General features: G+C 46.2%; 1 protein-coding gene across 1 annotated transcript in view; it reads left to right on the top strand.

Annotated features, from left to right (window-relative positions):
- grid2ipa (glutamate receptor, ionotropic, delta 2 (Grid2) interacting protein, a) overlaps window positions 1-14003 on the top strand; it is a 50174-nt gene extending 36171 nt beyond the window's left edge. The window contains 16 exon segments of the mRNA XM_063218581.1: window positions 482-623; window positions 2819-3144; window positions 3925-3966; window positions 4066-4284; window positions 4370-4430; window positions 4433-5040; window positions 5110-5745; window positions 7695-7782; window positions 8847-8939; window positions 9710-9906; window positions 10293-10448; window positions 10963-11049; window positions 11387-11516; window positions 12212-12330; window positions 13442-13606; window positions 13911-14003. Coding sequence (XP_063074651.1) covers window positions 482-623; window positions 2819-3144; window positions 3925-3966; window positions 4066-4284; window positions 4370-4430; window positions 4433-5040; window positions 5110-5745; window positions 7695-7782; window positions 8847-8939; window positions 9710-9906; window positions 10293-10448; window positions 10963-11049; window positions 11387-11516; window positions 12212-12330; window positions 13442-13606; window positions 13911-14003 — 3162 coding nt within the window.
- Window positions 14004-15352: the final 1349 nt, after the last annotated feature.

Genomic DNA, 15352 nt, shown 5'->3' with positions numbered 1-15352 from the left:
GCCTAAATGCGCTAAATTCCGCCCAAAATCAACAAATTGCATTGACTTCTATGGGCCCAAAACGTCTGAAAAAAAAAACGCAGAATGGCCAATTTATCCCGTTTTTACCCCCAGACGCTCATCCCAAGTAGCCCTATTGGGCGGGCACCCGCCCAATCTGACAACACTGGGTACATGCAACCAGGTCCAAATGGATCCCCACATCCACATATCTACTGCAGGTGTCTGACTGCATGGGTCTACCACAACTGTGCTGATCCAGTTTTTTTTAACAATTAAAAGTTGAGCTCACTTCCTTAAAAATCTGTCTGAGCCCCCCACATAGTATGTGGGACCCTGGTGACCCAGTCCCATATTATCACCCTATCTGGACTCTCCTGGTAGTAGGTGTCAGTGATGGTGTGGTGAAGTGTGAAGGAGGGATGGATGGATGGAAGATTAACCCAGCGCGCTGCTCTTGCGGTCTCTCCACTGTCAGCAGCTGTCAGCGGTGTATGCGGAGCTGGAGAATGCCTACGCAGGGAAGAGGTCAAAGTCCCTGAAGAGCCGGCCCCCGCCTGCCCCCGACACCCTGGTGGACCCCTTCCCTCACGCACCCTCCCCCTCCATGCGCCAGACCTCAGGTGACTGCTGCTCTCAAACATTCAGACGCACACACACACACACATTTACACACACACACGCACGCATGCACACACACAGGCACACACACACAAACGATTGCACGCACACACACACACACACACACACACACACACACACACACACACACACACACACACACACACACACACACACACACACACACACACACACACACACACACACACACACACACACACACACACACACACACACACAGTCCTTTACAGTCACCAAAACATACTGTATGTAAATACACAAAGCACAGACAGAAAGCACAAATGCAGAGATACTACATACACATGCTCACACTCACAGTCTCCCTCAGACATTCCAGAATGTTCTTACAGTAAATCAGGGCGTTATGCACAATATACTATCAGCAGCCTGTTCCTCTGAGGATCTCTCTGAAATTTGGGGTGGGAACTCTTTGGCGTGTGGGAAAGAGTTGGCAGCAGGATTAGCCTTAATCTCTGTGATCATGACATAATCTCTGCTGGGGTATGGGTTACTAGACTACAAGATGTAAGGTGGGATCTCTCTCGTCAGAAGAGTAGAATAGTGCTACACAGTGCTACAGTTAGTATGAGCAAAGCTTTGAAGTGCAGAACATGCTGTTTCAGTCAGTCAGTTAGGCCTGCAAGCAGTACAGGCTGCACATTCAAGATAAGAACGGATTAACCTTCTTTCTTTCTTTGGTTCTTTTATTCTTTCTTTCTTTCTTTCTTTCTTTCTTTCTTTCTTTCTTTCTTTCTTTCTTTCTTTCTTTCTTTCTTTCTTTCTTTCTTTCTTTCTTTCTTTCTTTCTTTCTTTCTTTCTTTCTTTCTTTCTTTCTTTCTTTCTTTCTTTCTTTGCCCCAGGTCTTAAGTACAGTAGGCTACAGCTAGCTACAGTATCCACTGGATTAATGACCCTTTTTATCTTACGTCCCTTCTTTCATCCTTCTTTCACCCTTTCCTCCTCCTTTCTTTCTCTTTTTTTTGTTTAAGCTCCAAGCCATGTAGAGATATTCACAACATCCACAGGATTAATAACTAAGAAATAAGTAAATATTTCAGCCTTGAATTTCCTCGCTGGTTGAAATTCTATAGCAAATATTAGTAAAAAATCCTCTATAATCTTTCACTGATCAAACACCACATTTGCACCACAGTCATGAGACTGCAAACAAAATGTTTGTCAATATCAGCATTAGCTAAGACACGTTCACACGAAAACCTTATTTTGAAACGCCACATTGCAAATGCTCTATTTGTTAACAAAGATTTCCACAGACAGACAGAGCATCAAGTTGATTTCCCCAAGCAGAGTAGACCTTTGTGAACATCTGCTGCAGTTCCGTATCAAGAATCACTCTAATGAGTGTGTGTTTGTATGCCACTGGCTATTGTGTATAATCTGTGGAGACACTTCCTCTCTTTATAAAGTATCTGTTTGTGGTTGGTTAGATGCATGGGTGCATTTGTGTGTGTGTGTGTGTGTGTGTGTGTGTGTGTGTGTGTGTGTGTGTGTGTGTGTGCGTGCGTGCGTGCGTGCGTGCGTGCGTGCGTGCGTGCGTGCGTGCGTGCGTGCGTGCGTGAGTGCGTGAGTGCGTGCGTGCGTGCGTGTTTGTGTTTATGTACAAGCATGTGCACTCCCCTGTGCATGCTTTCATACCTATTTGTGTGGTCATGCTTGTGGACATGTCTACCTGTGTGTTCATTTATGTGTATGTGTACGGTATGTTCATTCTCATGGGTACCCGTGTATGTTTATTCACATTCACATGTGTAATTATGTGTGCATTTCTGTGTGTGTATATGAAGAGGTGCATGTAAATACTTTTACCGATGTAATTATAAACTAGAATGTGATCTTACATAGTTTAAACGCCAGTTATTCCACTGTGCTGTAATGGGGTAGATAGCCTGTAAGAATACTTATACTTTTACATCATACAATTCGGTGTATATGTGTGTGTGAGTCAAAGATGTTTTTTGGCCTCAGACATCAGGTGATGCAACAGCATCTAATGCCCATAAATTAAATAATTAGTAATTGGTGGTTTATAGGCTGCAATGAATATGTTTCTTAGATAGTCCACTAAAAACAAACAAAGAAAAAAATCCATACAATACGACCCTGACGTGTGCTATTGCTGAAACATCACTGACCCGTGTATGTAATATTTATACAGGCAGCAGGAAGGTTCATCCTGCGCTCCGCCAGTCCCCGCAGCCCTGGACGGAGCCCGTGCCCGAGCCCCAATACTACCCCCCAGTGCTGCCCACCCAGACCAGCGGCGAGTCCAACCCCTACATCAGCCTGGACAGCCCCCCGCCCTCGCCCCCAGACTTCGCCCCCAGCCCGCCGCAGCAGCGATTCCGCAAGCGCTACACCTTCTCGCGGCCGCCGCGTTCTGTAGACACTGAGCACTTCCTGGACGTCCTCAGCCAGCAGCTGGGACAGCCGCCGCCCATCACGCCTGATGACTTCCTGTCTCCGGAGAACGACTATGAGGAGGTAGGTGTGGTCTACTACTGTGGGGCGGTGGGAAGGGGTTTTGAGAGTTATCATTTTGTTGATATGCTTGTTTATTTATCTATCTATGCCTTCATCTCATCAAACTGTCTTTGGATCAATGAACAAAACGAAACAGAATTTCAACAAACCATCGGTCGAATCTCTGGGCTATCCAAACTGCAAGATGGCATTGCCTTTAAAGACTTTATTTATTTACTTAATCAATTATGAGGGTTTTCCATTTCAGTAATGCTTTGTGATTTCGAGTGTGTGATTTTTGTGAGCACATTTAGTTATCTACCGACACATAGGTGCTCCTCATGCAGCTCTGTAGACACCCATTTTAGATTGGGATCCACTTAGCACAGTGTTTCTCAAACTTTTTCAGACCGACGACCACTTTGTCGCTCCAAACATATTCAGGGACAACCTGTCAACTTATTTGGCAGTTGAGGGATGCTAATTTGACACTGCTAATTTCAATGCAGATAACTTACATTTTACTCACATTACAAGCCTGTCTTATTATGGTGAAAATAAGACTTCAGTTGTGTTTAGCTTTGTAATAATGTTACAAATATAGCCTACTGCAGGCTTGTCTTGGAAAAGTAGACATCCCCTCGCGGACCACCTGAGCTCTGTCGCGGACCACCAGTGGTCCCCGGACCACACTTTGAGAATCACTGACTTAGCAGGAAGGGGAAGCTTTCTCGGTGTGCCGTGTAACCTCCTGTGTGTCCCTGTGGTCTGTGATGCATGTTTGTGGTATGGTAATACCAGGATGTTGTCCAGATGGGCTTCCAGGACCTGGAGGATGAGGAGGTGGGGGAGGAGGAGGAAGACCTCGAGGAAGAAGAGGAGGAAGAGGAGGAGGAGGACCTGGATGAAGACATGGAGGAGGTGGACATGGAGGGGGAGGAGGATTTGGAGGATGACCTCGACGTCATCGAGGACGAGGGAGAGGAGGAGGGTGGTGGCGTGTTCCTGCCGCCGGAGCTCAGCAGCGCCAGCGAGCTCCACAGCGGGGCCAGCAGTGAGGACGGCAGCTCCCTCACCTACTCCACGGGCTCCGAGCCCATCCCCCCGCCCCCGCTTAGCCCGCCTCCCCCACCGCCCGTCCAGTTCAACGATCCGTCAGGGGCCCCCGGCAGCGCTGGAGGAGGTGGTGGTGGTGGTGGTGGTGGTCGTGATGTTACTAGTGCTCGTGATGCTGGTGGGGGTCGAGAAGCAGGTGGTGGTGGTGGTGGTGGTGGGGCAGCAGCAGCAGCATCAGCAGCAGCGGCAGCAGCCTACACCCCCGAGCACGGAGGCAGGGTGCTCACCTTCCGCCGGCATCCCGGACCTCCGCCACCTCCCCCGCCACGCTCCAACCCTCCACCCACGTCCGCCTCCTCCTCTTCCGGGCCCAAGAGGGCCTCGCTCCACAAGGTGCTGCCCACCCGTGAGGACCTGATGCTGGCCCAGGCCCAGCAGCATCAGCAGCAGCAGCACCAGCTCCAGCAGCACCAGCAACAGCTCCAGCAGCAGCAGCACCAACAGCAGCTGCAGCAGCAACAGCAGCAGCAGCAACATCAGCAGCTCCAGCAGCAGATCCAGCAGCACCAACAGCAGCTCCACTCGCTGCAGCTCTACCAGGAGCCGATGGGCGGCCAGCTCCAGGAGCACCACTCCCTCCCCGTGCAGCCCACCACCGAGCAGCAGGCCGCCGCCATCCAGGCGGCCATGCAGGCCCAGCAGCACCACCAGTCCCTGCCCCCCTTGCCCACGCCGGAAGCCGTGGCCCACTACCAGATGCAGCAGGCCCAGCAAGCTCATCAGCTGCAGCAGGCTCAGCAGGCCCACCACATGCACCAGGTGCAACAGGCCTACCAGGTCCAGCAGCAGCAGCAGCAGCAGCAGCAGCAGCAGCAGCAGCAGCAACAGCAACAGCACCACAGCGGCCACCATCAGCACCACCACCATCAGCAGCACCACCACCACCGGCACCACTCCCACAGCCCCATACAGCAGATCCAGCACATCCAGCACCAGGTGCAGCCGCCCCCGCCACAGCAGATCCCCCACCAGACCCAGCCCATCCCCATCCACCAGACCTACCCGCCGGCCCAGCCCACTCACCTGCTCCAGCAGGTGCACCAGACCCACCCCATCCATCACTCCTACTCGCACCCGCTGCACCCCAGCCAGCAGTACCAGCACCAACAGCAGCACCAACCGGTGCTGACCACCTTCCAGCCCCTGCCGCCCCAGCCTCCACAGCAGCCTCCTCATCCCCCGCAGCCTCCTCCACCGCCCCAGCAGCCCCAGCCCCATCAGCAGCAGCAGCAGGCCAGGCAGAGTCCCCAGCCCCAGGCTATGGCTCAGGGGCAGGTCCAGGGCCACAGTGGCGGTGGTCACCACCATCAGCACCACCACCACCACTCCCAGCCTCAGCCCCTGCGGTCGGACCACCCCGAGCTGGAGCCTCCTCCACCCCCTCCGCCTCCGCCCCCCTGCGGGCCCCCTCCGCTGCCCCGACAGCCCACGCTGGACGCCCACATGAACGTCAAGCGGCTGCGCTGGGAGCAGGTGGAGAACTCGGAGGGAACCATATGGGGACAGGTGAGTCCCCACATGCTGTGCAGTATTCAGTACACACAGTATTTAAATAAATAGGGTCATTTCCACTGCCCCTTTTCTACCCAGTACAGCTCGACACAGCACAACTCGGTCGCTACTTGTTGCTTATCGATTGGGCTCAACATAAGTCCACTCAGCTCAAAAACCAGCCGACTGGCTGAAGCTGCTGAAGCTGGGTCTTTCGCTGTCTACTACCCAGAATCCACGTCAGCTCATCCTCACCAATGAATCAAAAAATAATCATGGCGGCTACCAGATCAACTCTCTTGGAATGCTCTTTAGTTTGACACTGCATTACTTTGATATTAAAATCGAACGCAGAAATCTTGAAACATTGTAGTATCCAAATATGATGTCCCTGAAACTATTTATAGCCTACTTCGATAGCTGAGATATCTGTCGGCATTACGTTAAGTCAACTAGCCTACGTTAAGTAATGCTACGTGACAACGCCAAAAGCGTAGCTCCAGCCATTCTCCGGATAACACAGTTTGTAATGGAAACACAACAGTACCACTCAGCACCACTCAGCCCGACACAACACGGCACAGCCAGGTTGTATGTGGAAAAACTCCTTATCATTACTGTGTAGCAGGCCCACTGACAGCCTGGGCCGAAGATTGGACAAATGCAGTACAATGTAAATAAATGGGTCACCCTGTCCCACCTTTTCTGCCAGCCAGCTGACTTGAATGTCTTAACTTATTTCCGTCAGGTCCATTATAGTCAAGACATACAAGACAAGAAATTCTGAATGCAATTCAGAATAATATGGGATTACATTTGGCGGTATGGCTCTGTTCATAGGAGTCCCATGTTTTTTCTATGAGCTCCATGAAAAGCAGAGATAGCAAAAGCATAGGGAATGCTCACCCAATTTAACCCCTTTGCGCAGAGCAGGCCCATCTGCACGAAGAGGCTACAACAATAGGGAGAGCAAATAATTTCCCCATGAACAGAGGAGACATCATGATTATGGCTGTGTCTCAAATGATGCACTTTTGTCAGTGCACTGACAGTCAGTGCACAGTGCACACAGTGCACTGAGGTCTTTAGTGCATAGTGTCGTGGAAAAAATTGAGCACTATGCACTGTGCCCTCACTGGAAGTGACGGCTGAGCATGGCATTAGCTCGCCAAAATATGAGTTGGCTATCATTTACAATGCACAGCGTCTGGTGCTTGTATTTCCATGTCCTTCACTCCAAAGGACAACAATCACACATACAATACTTCGGTTGGCATGAAAACTTTGGTATCCCATCAACATCATTTACAGAATTAGGAGACTGTTGGCCAAACTCTTCTACTGAACTGAATGCCACATTTCCTCAGTGTCATTGTCAACATGGCCGCCGTTTAGTGCGTGCAGTGTCCATCATTCAAGCACTGCATTTTTCCGCCATTGTTAGGGGATCATCCTGGCACTTTCAGTGCACTGGCTCAACTGACATTTTCAGCGTGAGCGCCCTAGGCACTGAAAAACAGTGCCCAAAGTGCACAAGTGCGGCATTTGAGACACAGCCAAAGAGTAGCCTATGCCGTGTCATACACGGCAAGATGTACCTGGGGAGGTGGTGGTGCATTGCGAACAGTGCAGCCAAGTGTTGGGAACGAAACATAGAACATAGAACTTTGAAATTTAAAACTGACTGATGAGGAGTGGGGAGAGCTGATTAGCTGATCTAATGCACTTGAGACAAATTAGAAGCAGAAAGCATGGCCTGCCAGAACTAACACTGTCGCTACATATTTCAATTTCTACTGATACGATTGTTTTGAGAAATATCAACATCAAATGTCTCATGCCGTCAAGTATCTAGACTAGAGTCAAAAGTTGTTTTGTTTCAGGGGAAATAAGACTTTGGATGTTGAAGGATCACCATTGCAGCACACTTAGTGTCAGTGCACACTTTGTCTTCTGATTTACAGATGGGAGAAGATTCGGATTTCGACAAATTGAGTGACATGGTGAAATATTTGGACCTAGAGCTGCACTTCGGAACTCAGAAGGCAGCAGGTGTGTGTGTGTGTGTGTGTGTGTGTGTGTGTGTGTGTGTGTGTGTGTGTGTGTGTGTGTGTGTGTGTGTGTGTGTGTGTGCGTGCGTGCGTGCGTGCGTGCGTGCGTGCGTGCGTGCGTGCGTGCGTGTGCATGAGTGCGTGTGTGCGTGGCGTGTATGTGTGTGAGCGTGCGTGCGTGCGTGTGCATGAGTGCGTGTGTGCGTGGCGTGTATGTGTGCGTGCATGTGTGTAGGCAATGAATATGTATTTCAGTACTTTCTGTCATGGCATAACAGAAGGAATTAAAATCATGTATTTAATGTCTTTGTGTGTGAAAGACATTTTAGGTAACAGTCCACATACCTGTTCTTATGGAATCGTTTCATCTTGAAGATGGATCACAGCACTACCACTTGTCTTTGGCCTGAATCTGTCCATTTGTGATCCATTTTGTCATCTCATTGCCTGTGGTGACACGCTCCAAATGTTTTGCTCTGTTACAGCTAAGTATCTCATTAAGTTAAAAAAGTAAGTATTAAGAATTTGCACACATTTGTCATCGGTGCCTTGAGGCACTGGCAAGCTACTGTTTCATTCCACTGCTATGAAAGGCTTGTGTTGGAATTGGAATTTTACAGCCTTGCTCATTTATGCCTCTTTTCCACTGCCGGTTTTCTGGTAGGCCTACAGGTCAACACAACGTGACTCGCCGGCACTTTTTGCTTTACGATTGTAACTATTCGAAAAGCAAAAAGTGGCGGCCGAGTCGGGCTGTGTCGAGCTGTAGGCCTACCTGAAAACCGGCAGTGGAAAATAGGCATTAGTGTCTGTGTGTTTGTAATTTGCTAGAGCCCACATCATCAGCAAACAAATTTGACTGCCTCAACCTGAATCAATGTGGGTCTCGCGTGGCTAGACAAGTCTTTCATGTGTTTGAAGTCACTTATATAACTCACATTATATAGTTTTTTGCATTTTATAGTATACAGTATTTACATTAGTATAACAGTCTGTGTCTGTGTGTATGCAACAGTTTGTCCGTGTGTAACTGTCTGTGTTTTATGTCTCCCTGTGTCATATTAGTCGCCCCTCCAGAACCCGCACCTCAGCCTGAGACCTTCAAGAAGACTAAAGACGTGGTGGAGATCCTGTCCCACAAAAAGGCCTACAACGCCTGTGAGTACAAAATAAACCATGTAATACAATGTACAATGTACCAGAAAAGTGAAACATTGATATAATGGGCCTTGTAACTTTTCAGGTCACTCTCACAATCTCATCTTTTTCTAAATTAATTATATGAGTAAGTAAATAATCATCGTCTCAAGCTGTAGTGCAATATCAAATTTACAAATGATATTTACTCAGTTTCTGCACCTTTTTTGTCATCACCGTGCATATTTTTTTTCCCACATGGAGTGCTAGCTGAAGACGCATGTAGGAGATACGTAGGTACTGAAGTGCTTCTTTGCTGTAGATGTCAGACCCATAATTAATCCCCCTTGGCGCTTGAACTAATTGGTTCAGGGGCTGTAATGTATGTCAGGCCACATCAGGTGAGACTGGTGACTGACTGACTGACAGCCAGTCTTGTGTGGGAGTTGAATGGATGAAAGGAAACTAGGTTCAGTCAATGTGTTAGTGGTCTATATACTATCCTATGCTAGACAGTTAGGAATATTATTGATAACCTACTGTAATTGACTGAACTATATTGTCATGTACTGTATATTGCCTTTACTATACTATATCATTTCTGACCATATTATTACTAGTTGAAAATTACCCTGCTGACAAACTAGTAGCCCAGTAACATTTATGTTTCCCATTGTCCTTATATAATTAAAACAAAGTAAACATAATGGATGGATGAATGGATGTTCCTTACCTCTCATCTTGACCAACAGTGTTGTTTTGACCACCTGAACCCCTCTTCCATCTGGCAGCCATTTTGATCGCCCACCTGAAGCTGTCTCCAGGGGAACTGCGTCAGGTTCTAATGACCATGGCAACGGAGCGCCTGGAGTCGTCACACATCAAGCAGCTGCTGTTGTACGCCCCTGATGAGGAGGAGGTGAAGCAGTACGAGTTATACAGGGAGGAGCCCAGCAAACTCAGCGAGCCTGACCAGTTTGTGCTACAGGTAGGCCTGGCAGCTTGATTGCAGAAAGGCCCACTCATAGACACTTGGTATGGATCTTGTGTAGCCCACTCCATACAATAGCAGCACATTAACTGTCAAATGCTTTATATGAATGGATATGGATCAAAACGAGCTTTATAATGCTCAACTCAACAAAAGTAAAGAATAACTGGGTGCTCATTCCATAAGAAGTATTCAAAATAAAGGAGACAGCACTCCTAGTTGCTTGTATTTGACTGGAAATACAATACAAGCAACCAGGAGTTCTGTCCTCTATTATAATTATAAATGGATATGGTACATAAAAAATATCTCTGTGTGCTATGTTTGTTTCTTCACACCTCATCTCTGTGTGTGTATTTGTGTTTGTCTATCCATGAGCACAGATGCTATCTGTTCCAGAGTATAAGACACGTTTGCGGAGCTTGCTGTTCAAGACGTCTCTCCAGGAGAAGACTGAGGAGATGCGCGGGGCCTATGAATGTGTCTACACAGCCTCCATGGAGCTCAAGACCAGCAAGAAGCTGGCCAAGATACTGGAGGTGTCCAACTTAAAATCTCACTCTTCCCTATAGCAGTTAACACATTTTTAAGCAACATCTTTCTAGTTTTCAGAGAAATTACCTGCTTCTTCAAAGTTATTGTAGCGGTTGTAGTATATAGAGAGTGGCAAAGTGAGTTCAGGAATGATTTTCACTCATTATAGGGGTTACAAGTTTATGAACCGCTGAATCAATTTTGATAACATTGTGTGAAGGTTGAAAATAATATGTGGTGTTGCTTTAATTTTTACTGCTCCGGAGGAAATATACAGAGGTCACTTGTTGTTAAGATAAACGGTAATCTCTCGTGGACCTTCATATCTTGTGAAAACTCATTTAAGTGTACAGTATTTATGCAGCAAAAAACTGGATCTCTCTTATCTATCCCTGATGGCTAATCTCTTCCAGTTGCTACAGAATGACTCAGTTACAGTAGGTCTGTGATCACGGACTGTAAAATGGTGAAGCCTGATTTGTTCTTACCGTAACACTTTCTTCTCACATGTTCTTCTAGTTTGTGCTGGCCATGGGGAATTACCTAAACAATGGGCAGCCCAAGACTAACAAGACCACTGGGTTTAAAATCAATTTCCTCAACGAGGTGGGTCCTGAAATAAAATCCCACACATTCATCTCCATACTTGAGGAGTAATTCCAGATTGCTTCTCCACCACACCACACCACAGCACCAACAGCATTGATCAATGTCAAGCTAATTAGAAGTCCACTGTGGAATATCTGGCATTTACTGACAGTATTCGCTGTCTCTGTCTCTGTCTCTGTCTCTGTCTCTGTCTCTGTCTCTGTCTCTGTCTGTCTCTCTCTCTCTGTCTGTCTCTCTCTCTCTCTCTCTCTCTCTCTCTCTCTCTCTCTCTCTCTCTCTCTCTCTCTCTCTCTCTCTCTATGTGTGTGGTATGTGTGTCTCTGTCCACCCATAGCTCAGCACAACCAAAACTGTGGATGGGAAGTCCACCTTTCTGCACATTCTGGTCAAGTCCCTTTATCAACACTTCCCCGAGGTGCTGGACTTTGCCAAGGAATTGACAACAGTGCCTCTGGCAGCAAAAGGTATGGCAGAGGAGGACAGAATGGACTGGACTGGACTGACTGATCCTTTTTTGAAGAGACACTAGGGTTTGTTTTAAGGTGCTGGTTGCTAGTGCCGGATGCTTTCTTGTTCAAGAAGGGAATGAAACTGTACACTCTTCTTGTCAATACCAGTGAATTTATTTCATTTTATTTACACAATGTTCTGAAAAAGTGAAATATGTTGAAATATTGTGTTACAATGAGTTCACCAGCATCTGCAAGAAGAGTGTGCAGTTTCCTCCACTTCTCGATCATATTTAAGTGACAGTGTTCTGCACTAAACCATATTGCACTTTGTGTGGCCAGGAAGAAAACTCTTATCATAGTGAAAACTCTTATCACAGTGGTAGATATTAAGCTGTGCAATTTTAAAGTTCTGTAAGTAATGATCAAGTCATAAATCTTTTTTTCATAGTCCTGCCAGAACAACACCCTGGTATTTGTTTAGCCCCTGCAAATTGCCCGCCGCTGTACATTGCAAACTCCAAAAGAGCTAATAAACTGTCATGTTACCAAAGGAGTGTTCATTCATCATCGTTGTGTGTGTCTGCTGAAGATTCAGTAAGAGTAATAGGTTTGTTTGGCTGGGCTAAAAATAAGTTTTTATTGGGTTATAAAAGTATTCCCACAGTTTTAACTACTTTACCTGGACCTCCTCGCTCTCTCTCCTACAGTGAATCAGAGGATCATCATCTCTGACCTGAATGACCTCCATGCTACCATCCAGGAGATTCGCTCCTCTTGCCAGAAGATGCCGGCCACAAACGAGGACCGCTTCGCTGTCGTCATGAGTGTATCCTTCTACCACACCACACCATCCTCCACAAACATTATTGCAGAATTCATGTAACCATCACTTGATTGGGTTATTGTCAACAGATAAACAGTGTGAAGTTTCAGGCGCAACTTGGAACAGTGAGAGAGAGAGAGAGAGAGAGAGAGAGAGAGAGAGAGAGAGAGAGAGAGAGAGAAAGAGAGAGAGAGAGAAAGAGAGAGAGAGAGAGAAAATATGGCAAATATGTAAAAAAAACAGTGCAATATCCATACACAGAGACTATTTTGGCCCAAGGGAATGAAAAATAATCATATAAGCATGCTGTGTGAATGGGTATGCAGTGTGATGGTGTGCTGCTCTCAGATTATGGCTGACCCAGAAATGGTTTAAAGGTGCGCATACTGTTTTTGGTAAACAGAATTAACAGAAATGTAAGTCTCTCAGTGCATGGTGATTTACCACATGCTTATGTTTGTGCGTCACCAGAATCTGAATATTGTCTGAGCATAGGGACTGAACACCGTTTTAGTCATTTAGGGGAGACCAGGGACAGTTCTAATAGGGGATGATTGCAACATCTATCTTTTCCCCCATCAGATAAGTTAGAATGTTTAGACTAATACTGTACAAAGATGGGGCGTGCAACTAAGCATACCGTACAGGATGAGTATAATTATCACTCTAGCTATCTGATTGGAGAGAAAAAAACGAATGTTGCAACCATCCCCTGTCGCAACTGTCCCCGGTATCCCCTGCTGCAGGGGAATTCGGTTAAAAGTCACTGAAAGCCAGTTTTTCAAATTCCTCCCTTAGATTTCCAGAGAGAGCAGATATTTGCTTCTCTATCACCTTGTGATTGTCTATTTATGAGAGTGTTTTAGATAAGATTTTACTCTCATGTGAATGAATAGGAGGTAGGAGGTATTCCCAACCTGAAATGTTAGTGATCGCAAATTACGCACGGCCACAGATAGCACACATATTTGTCTTTGTCACTTTTTCTGACCTCGTGGCAGGCCAGAACCTTGCCGTCCAAGGGCCGCATCTGGCCCCATGCAGGGCCACCCATTTGAATAGGCCTCCCGTACTCTATGGTCTTTGTCTGCCTCCTTGACGGCCGTGTGCTCAGGGCTTCCTGGAGAACAGCCACCCGGTATTGCAGTCTCTGGAGTCGCTGCAGCAGAGGGCCATGGAGGAGTTCTCCCGCGTGGCCTCCTTCTTCGGAGAGAACAGCAAGGCCACCACCATAGAGGCCTTCTTTGGCATCTTTGCAGAGTTCATGACCAAGTTTGAGGTGTGTTGTATGTCATGATGACGCTGTTAGTGTTGTACACATGTGGAGTTCACACATGTCGATTTCAGTCAAGTTCAAGTCTGATGTACGTATGTGGCCATAAGATACACTATTGTGCTGTGAACTTTTTTTGATAAATTTAATTCACGTTTATCTGATTTTATTTTGGTTTTGTCCATGTAAGACATTTTAAACACTTTTTTATTAAGTTATTGTTAACTACTAAGATGAGCGTGTGTGTGTGTGTGTGTGTGTGCGTGTGCGTGCGCGCGTGTGCGCGTGCGTGCACGCGTGTGTTTTGCAGAGGGTCTTGAGTGACAGCCAGGCAGCAGAAAATCCCCCAAACCCTCCAAGGAGTCCCCGAAGCCCACGCGTGGCATCACCCCTCGCATGGTGATGAGTCATGACGAATGTGTCACACAGGCACGCACACACACACACACACACACACACACACACACACACACACACACACACACACACACACACACACACACACACACACACACACACACACGCACACATATGCACACGCACACGCACACACATATGCACACGCACACGCACACTCAATGGAGATGTGGGTGGCGATGTACAAAGACATGAACTGTCACACGAACTGTCACACTGTCCATGACTTATATCCAGTCTCCATGCCAGTTACAACATGAGATAACACCCATAAATCAGATACAGTGTGTGCGCAACACATTTGCAGTTTCACCAAGCTGGTATAGAAATGTGACATGGACTGGAATAGCGTCCTCCTGAATGTGGGGCCTTTGCAGTGTTGTAACAATGAAAATGAGAAGAGGGATTTGTTCTGTAGAGTCACCGCAAGACCAGTTTGAGTTGAATATGTCTTCTTGTTATCAGTAAATATGTCATCAGTCTCACAACTTTCGGTTACAACAAATACCTTAGTCGAAGCCTTACCAATTCCCTCTTGTGTATTCTTATTACACTAAGTACAGAATGGTTACAGAAAGGAAGATATTTTTGTGAGCTTCAAGTGCAACCTTGTAAGTGCAACAAAGAAAAGTTTTATTTCAAACCTGTTTAAATAATCAAGTAAATGAGAAAATTATTGACTATTACCCGGCTGATCTCAGCCGTGTCGTATCATTTTATGCTGAATGTATGTTGTAACTACATTGTAATTTAACAAAGTAGTATTATACAAAATTCATATATAAAATCCTTGAAAATATCTGTGAAATCTTTTAAATGAAGCTTTGGCTATGTGTTCTAAGCTGCTTTACTGAATGTAAACACTGTTGAGTTGTTGTAAGGGTTTAGACCTTACTGGGCAATCATATTTAAGTTTAATTCAGTTTATTTTGTGAAACATACATCAGGAGTTGTTCTTTTCTTCTTTTTATTTCCAGCTTAGTTAAACATTCAAAGGAAATCAACACTTACTCCTATGTTGGTTGTCTTTTAGTTAAATAGATTTCATTTTTAAAAATATATAAACGTAAATTCCTTTCTCAACGATCCTTTCCTCAGTCATTTTTGGTTTTGTTTGGTTTTAATCATAGCCCCAAGAATAGACTGTGAAGTAGAAGATGGCACTGTACTTTTGTGTGTAAAAGTGTATATACGTAAATGTCCAGATAAATTATTGACTGTGTACATGGGATAAAGTATTATATTTATTTATGTACATCATATTTGAGTTGGCATGTGCTTGAACCTTTAACCCAATTATGATTTAATTCATGTTTTATCACGATTGTAATTGAT

This window comes from Engraulis encrasicolus, chromosome 2 (assembly GCF_034702125.1).
Source record: "Engraulis encrasicolus isolate BLACKSEA-1 chromosome 2, IST_EnEncr_1.0, whole genome shotgun sequence".
Classification (NCBI taxonomy): Eukaryota; Metazoa; Chordata; class Actinopteri; order Clupeiformes; family Engraulidae; genus Engraulis; species Engraulis encrasicolus.
The sequence above is the reverse complement of the archived record's forward strand: the minus strand, read 5'-3'. Positions and strand labels throughout refer to the sequence as shown.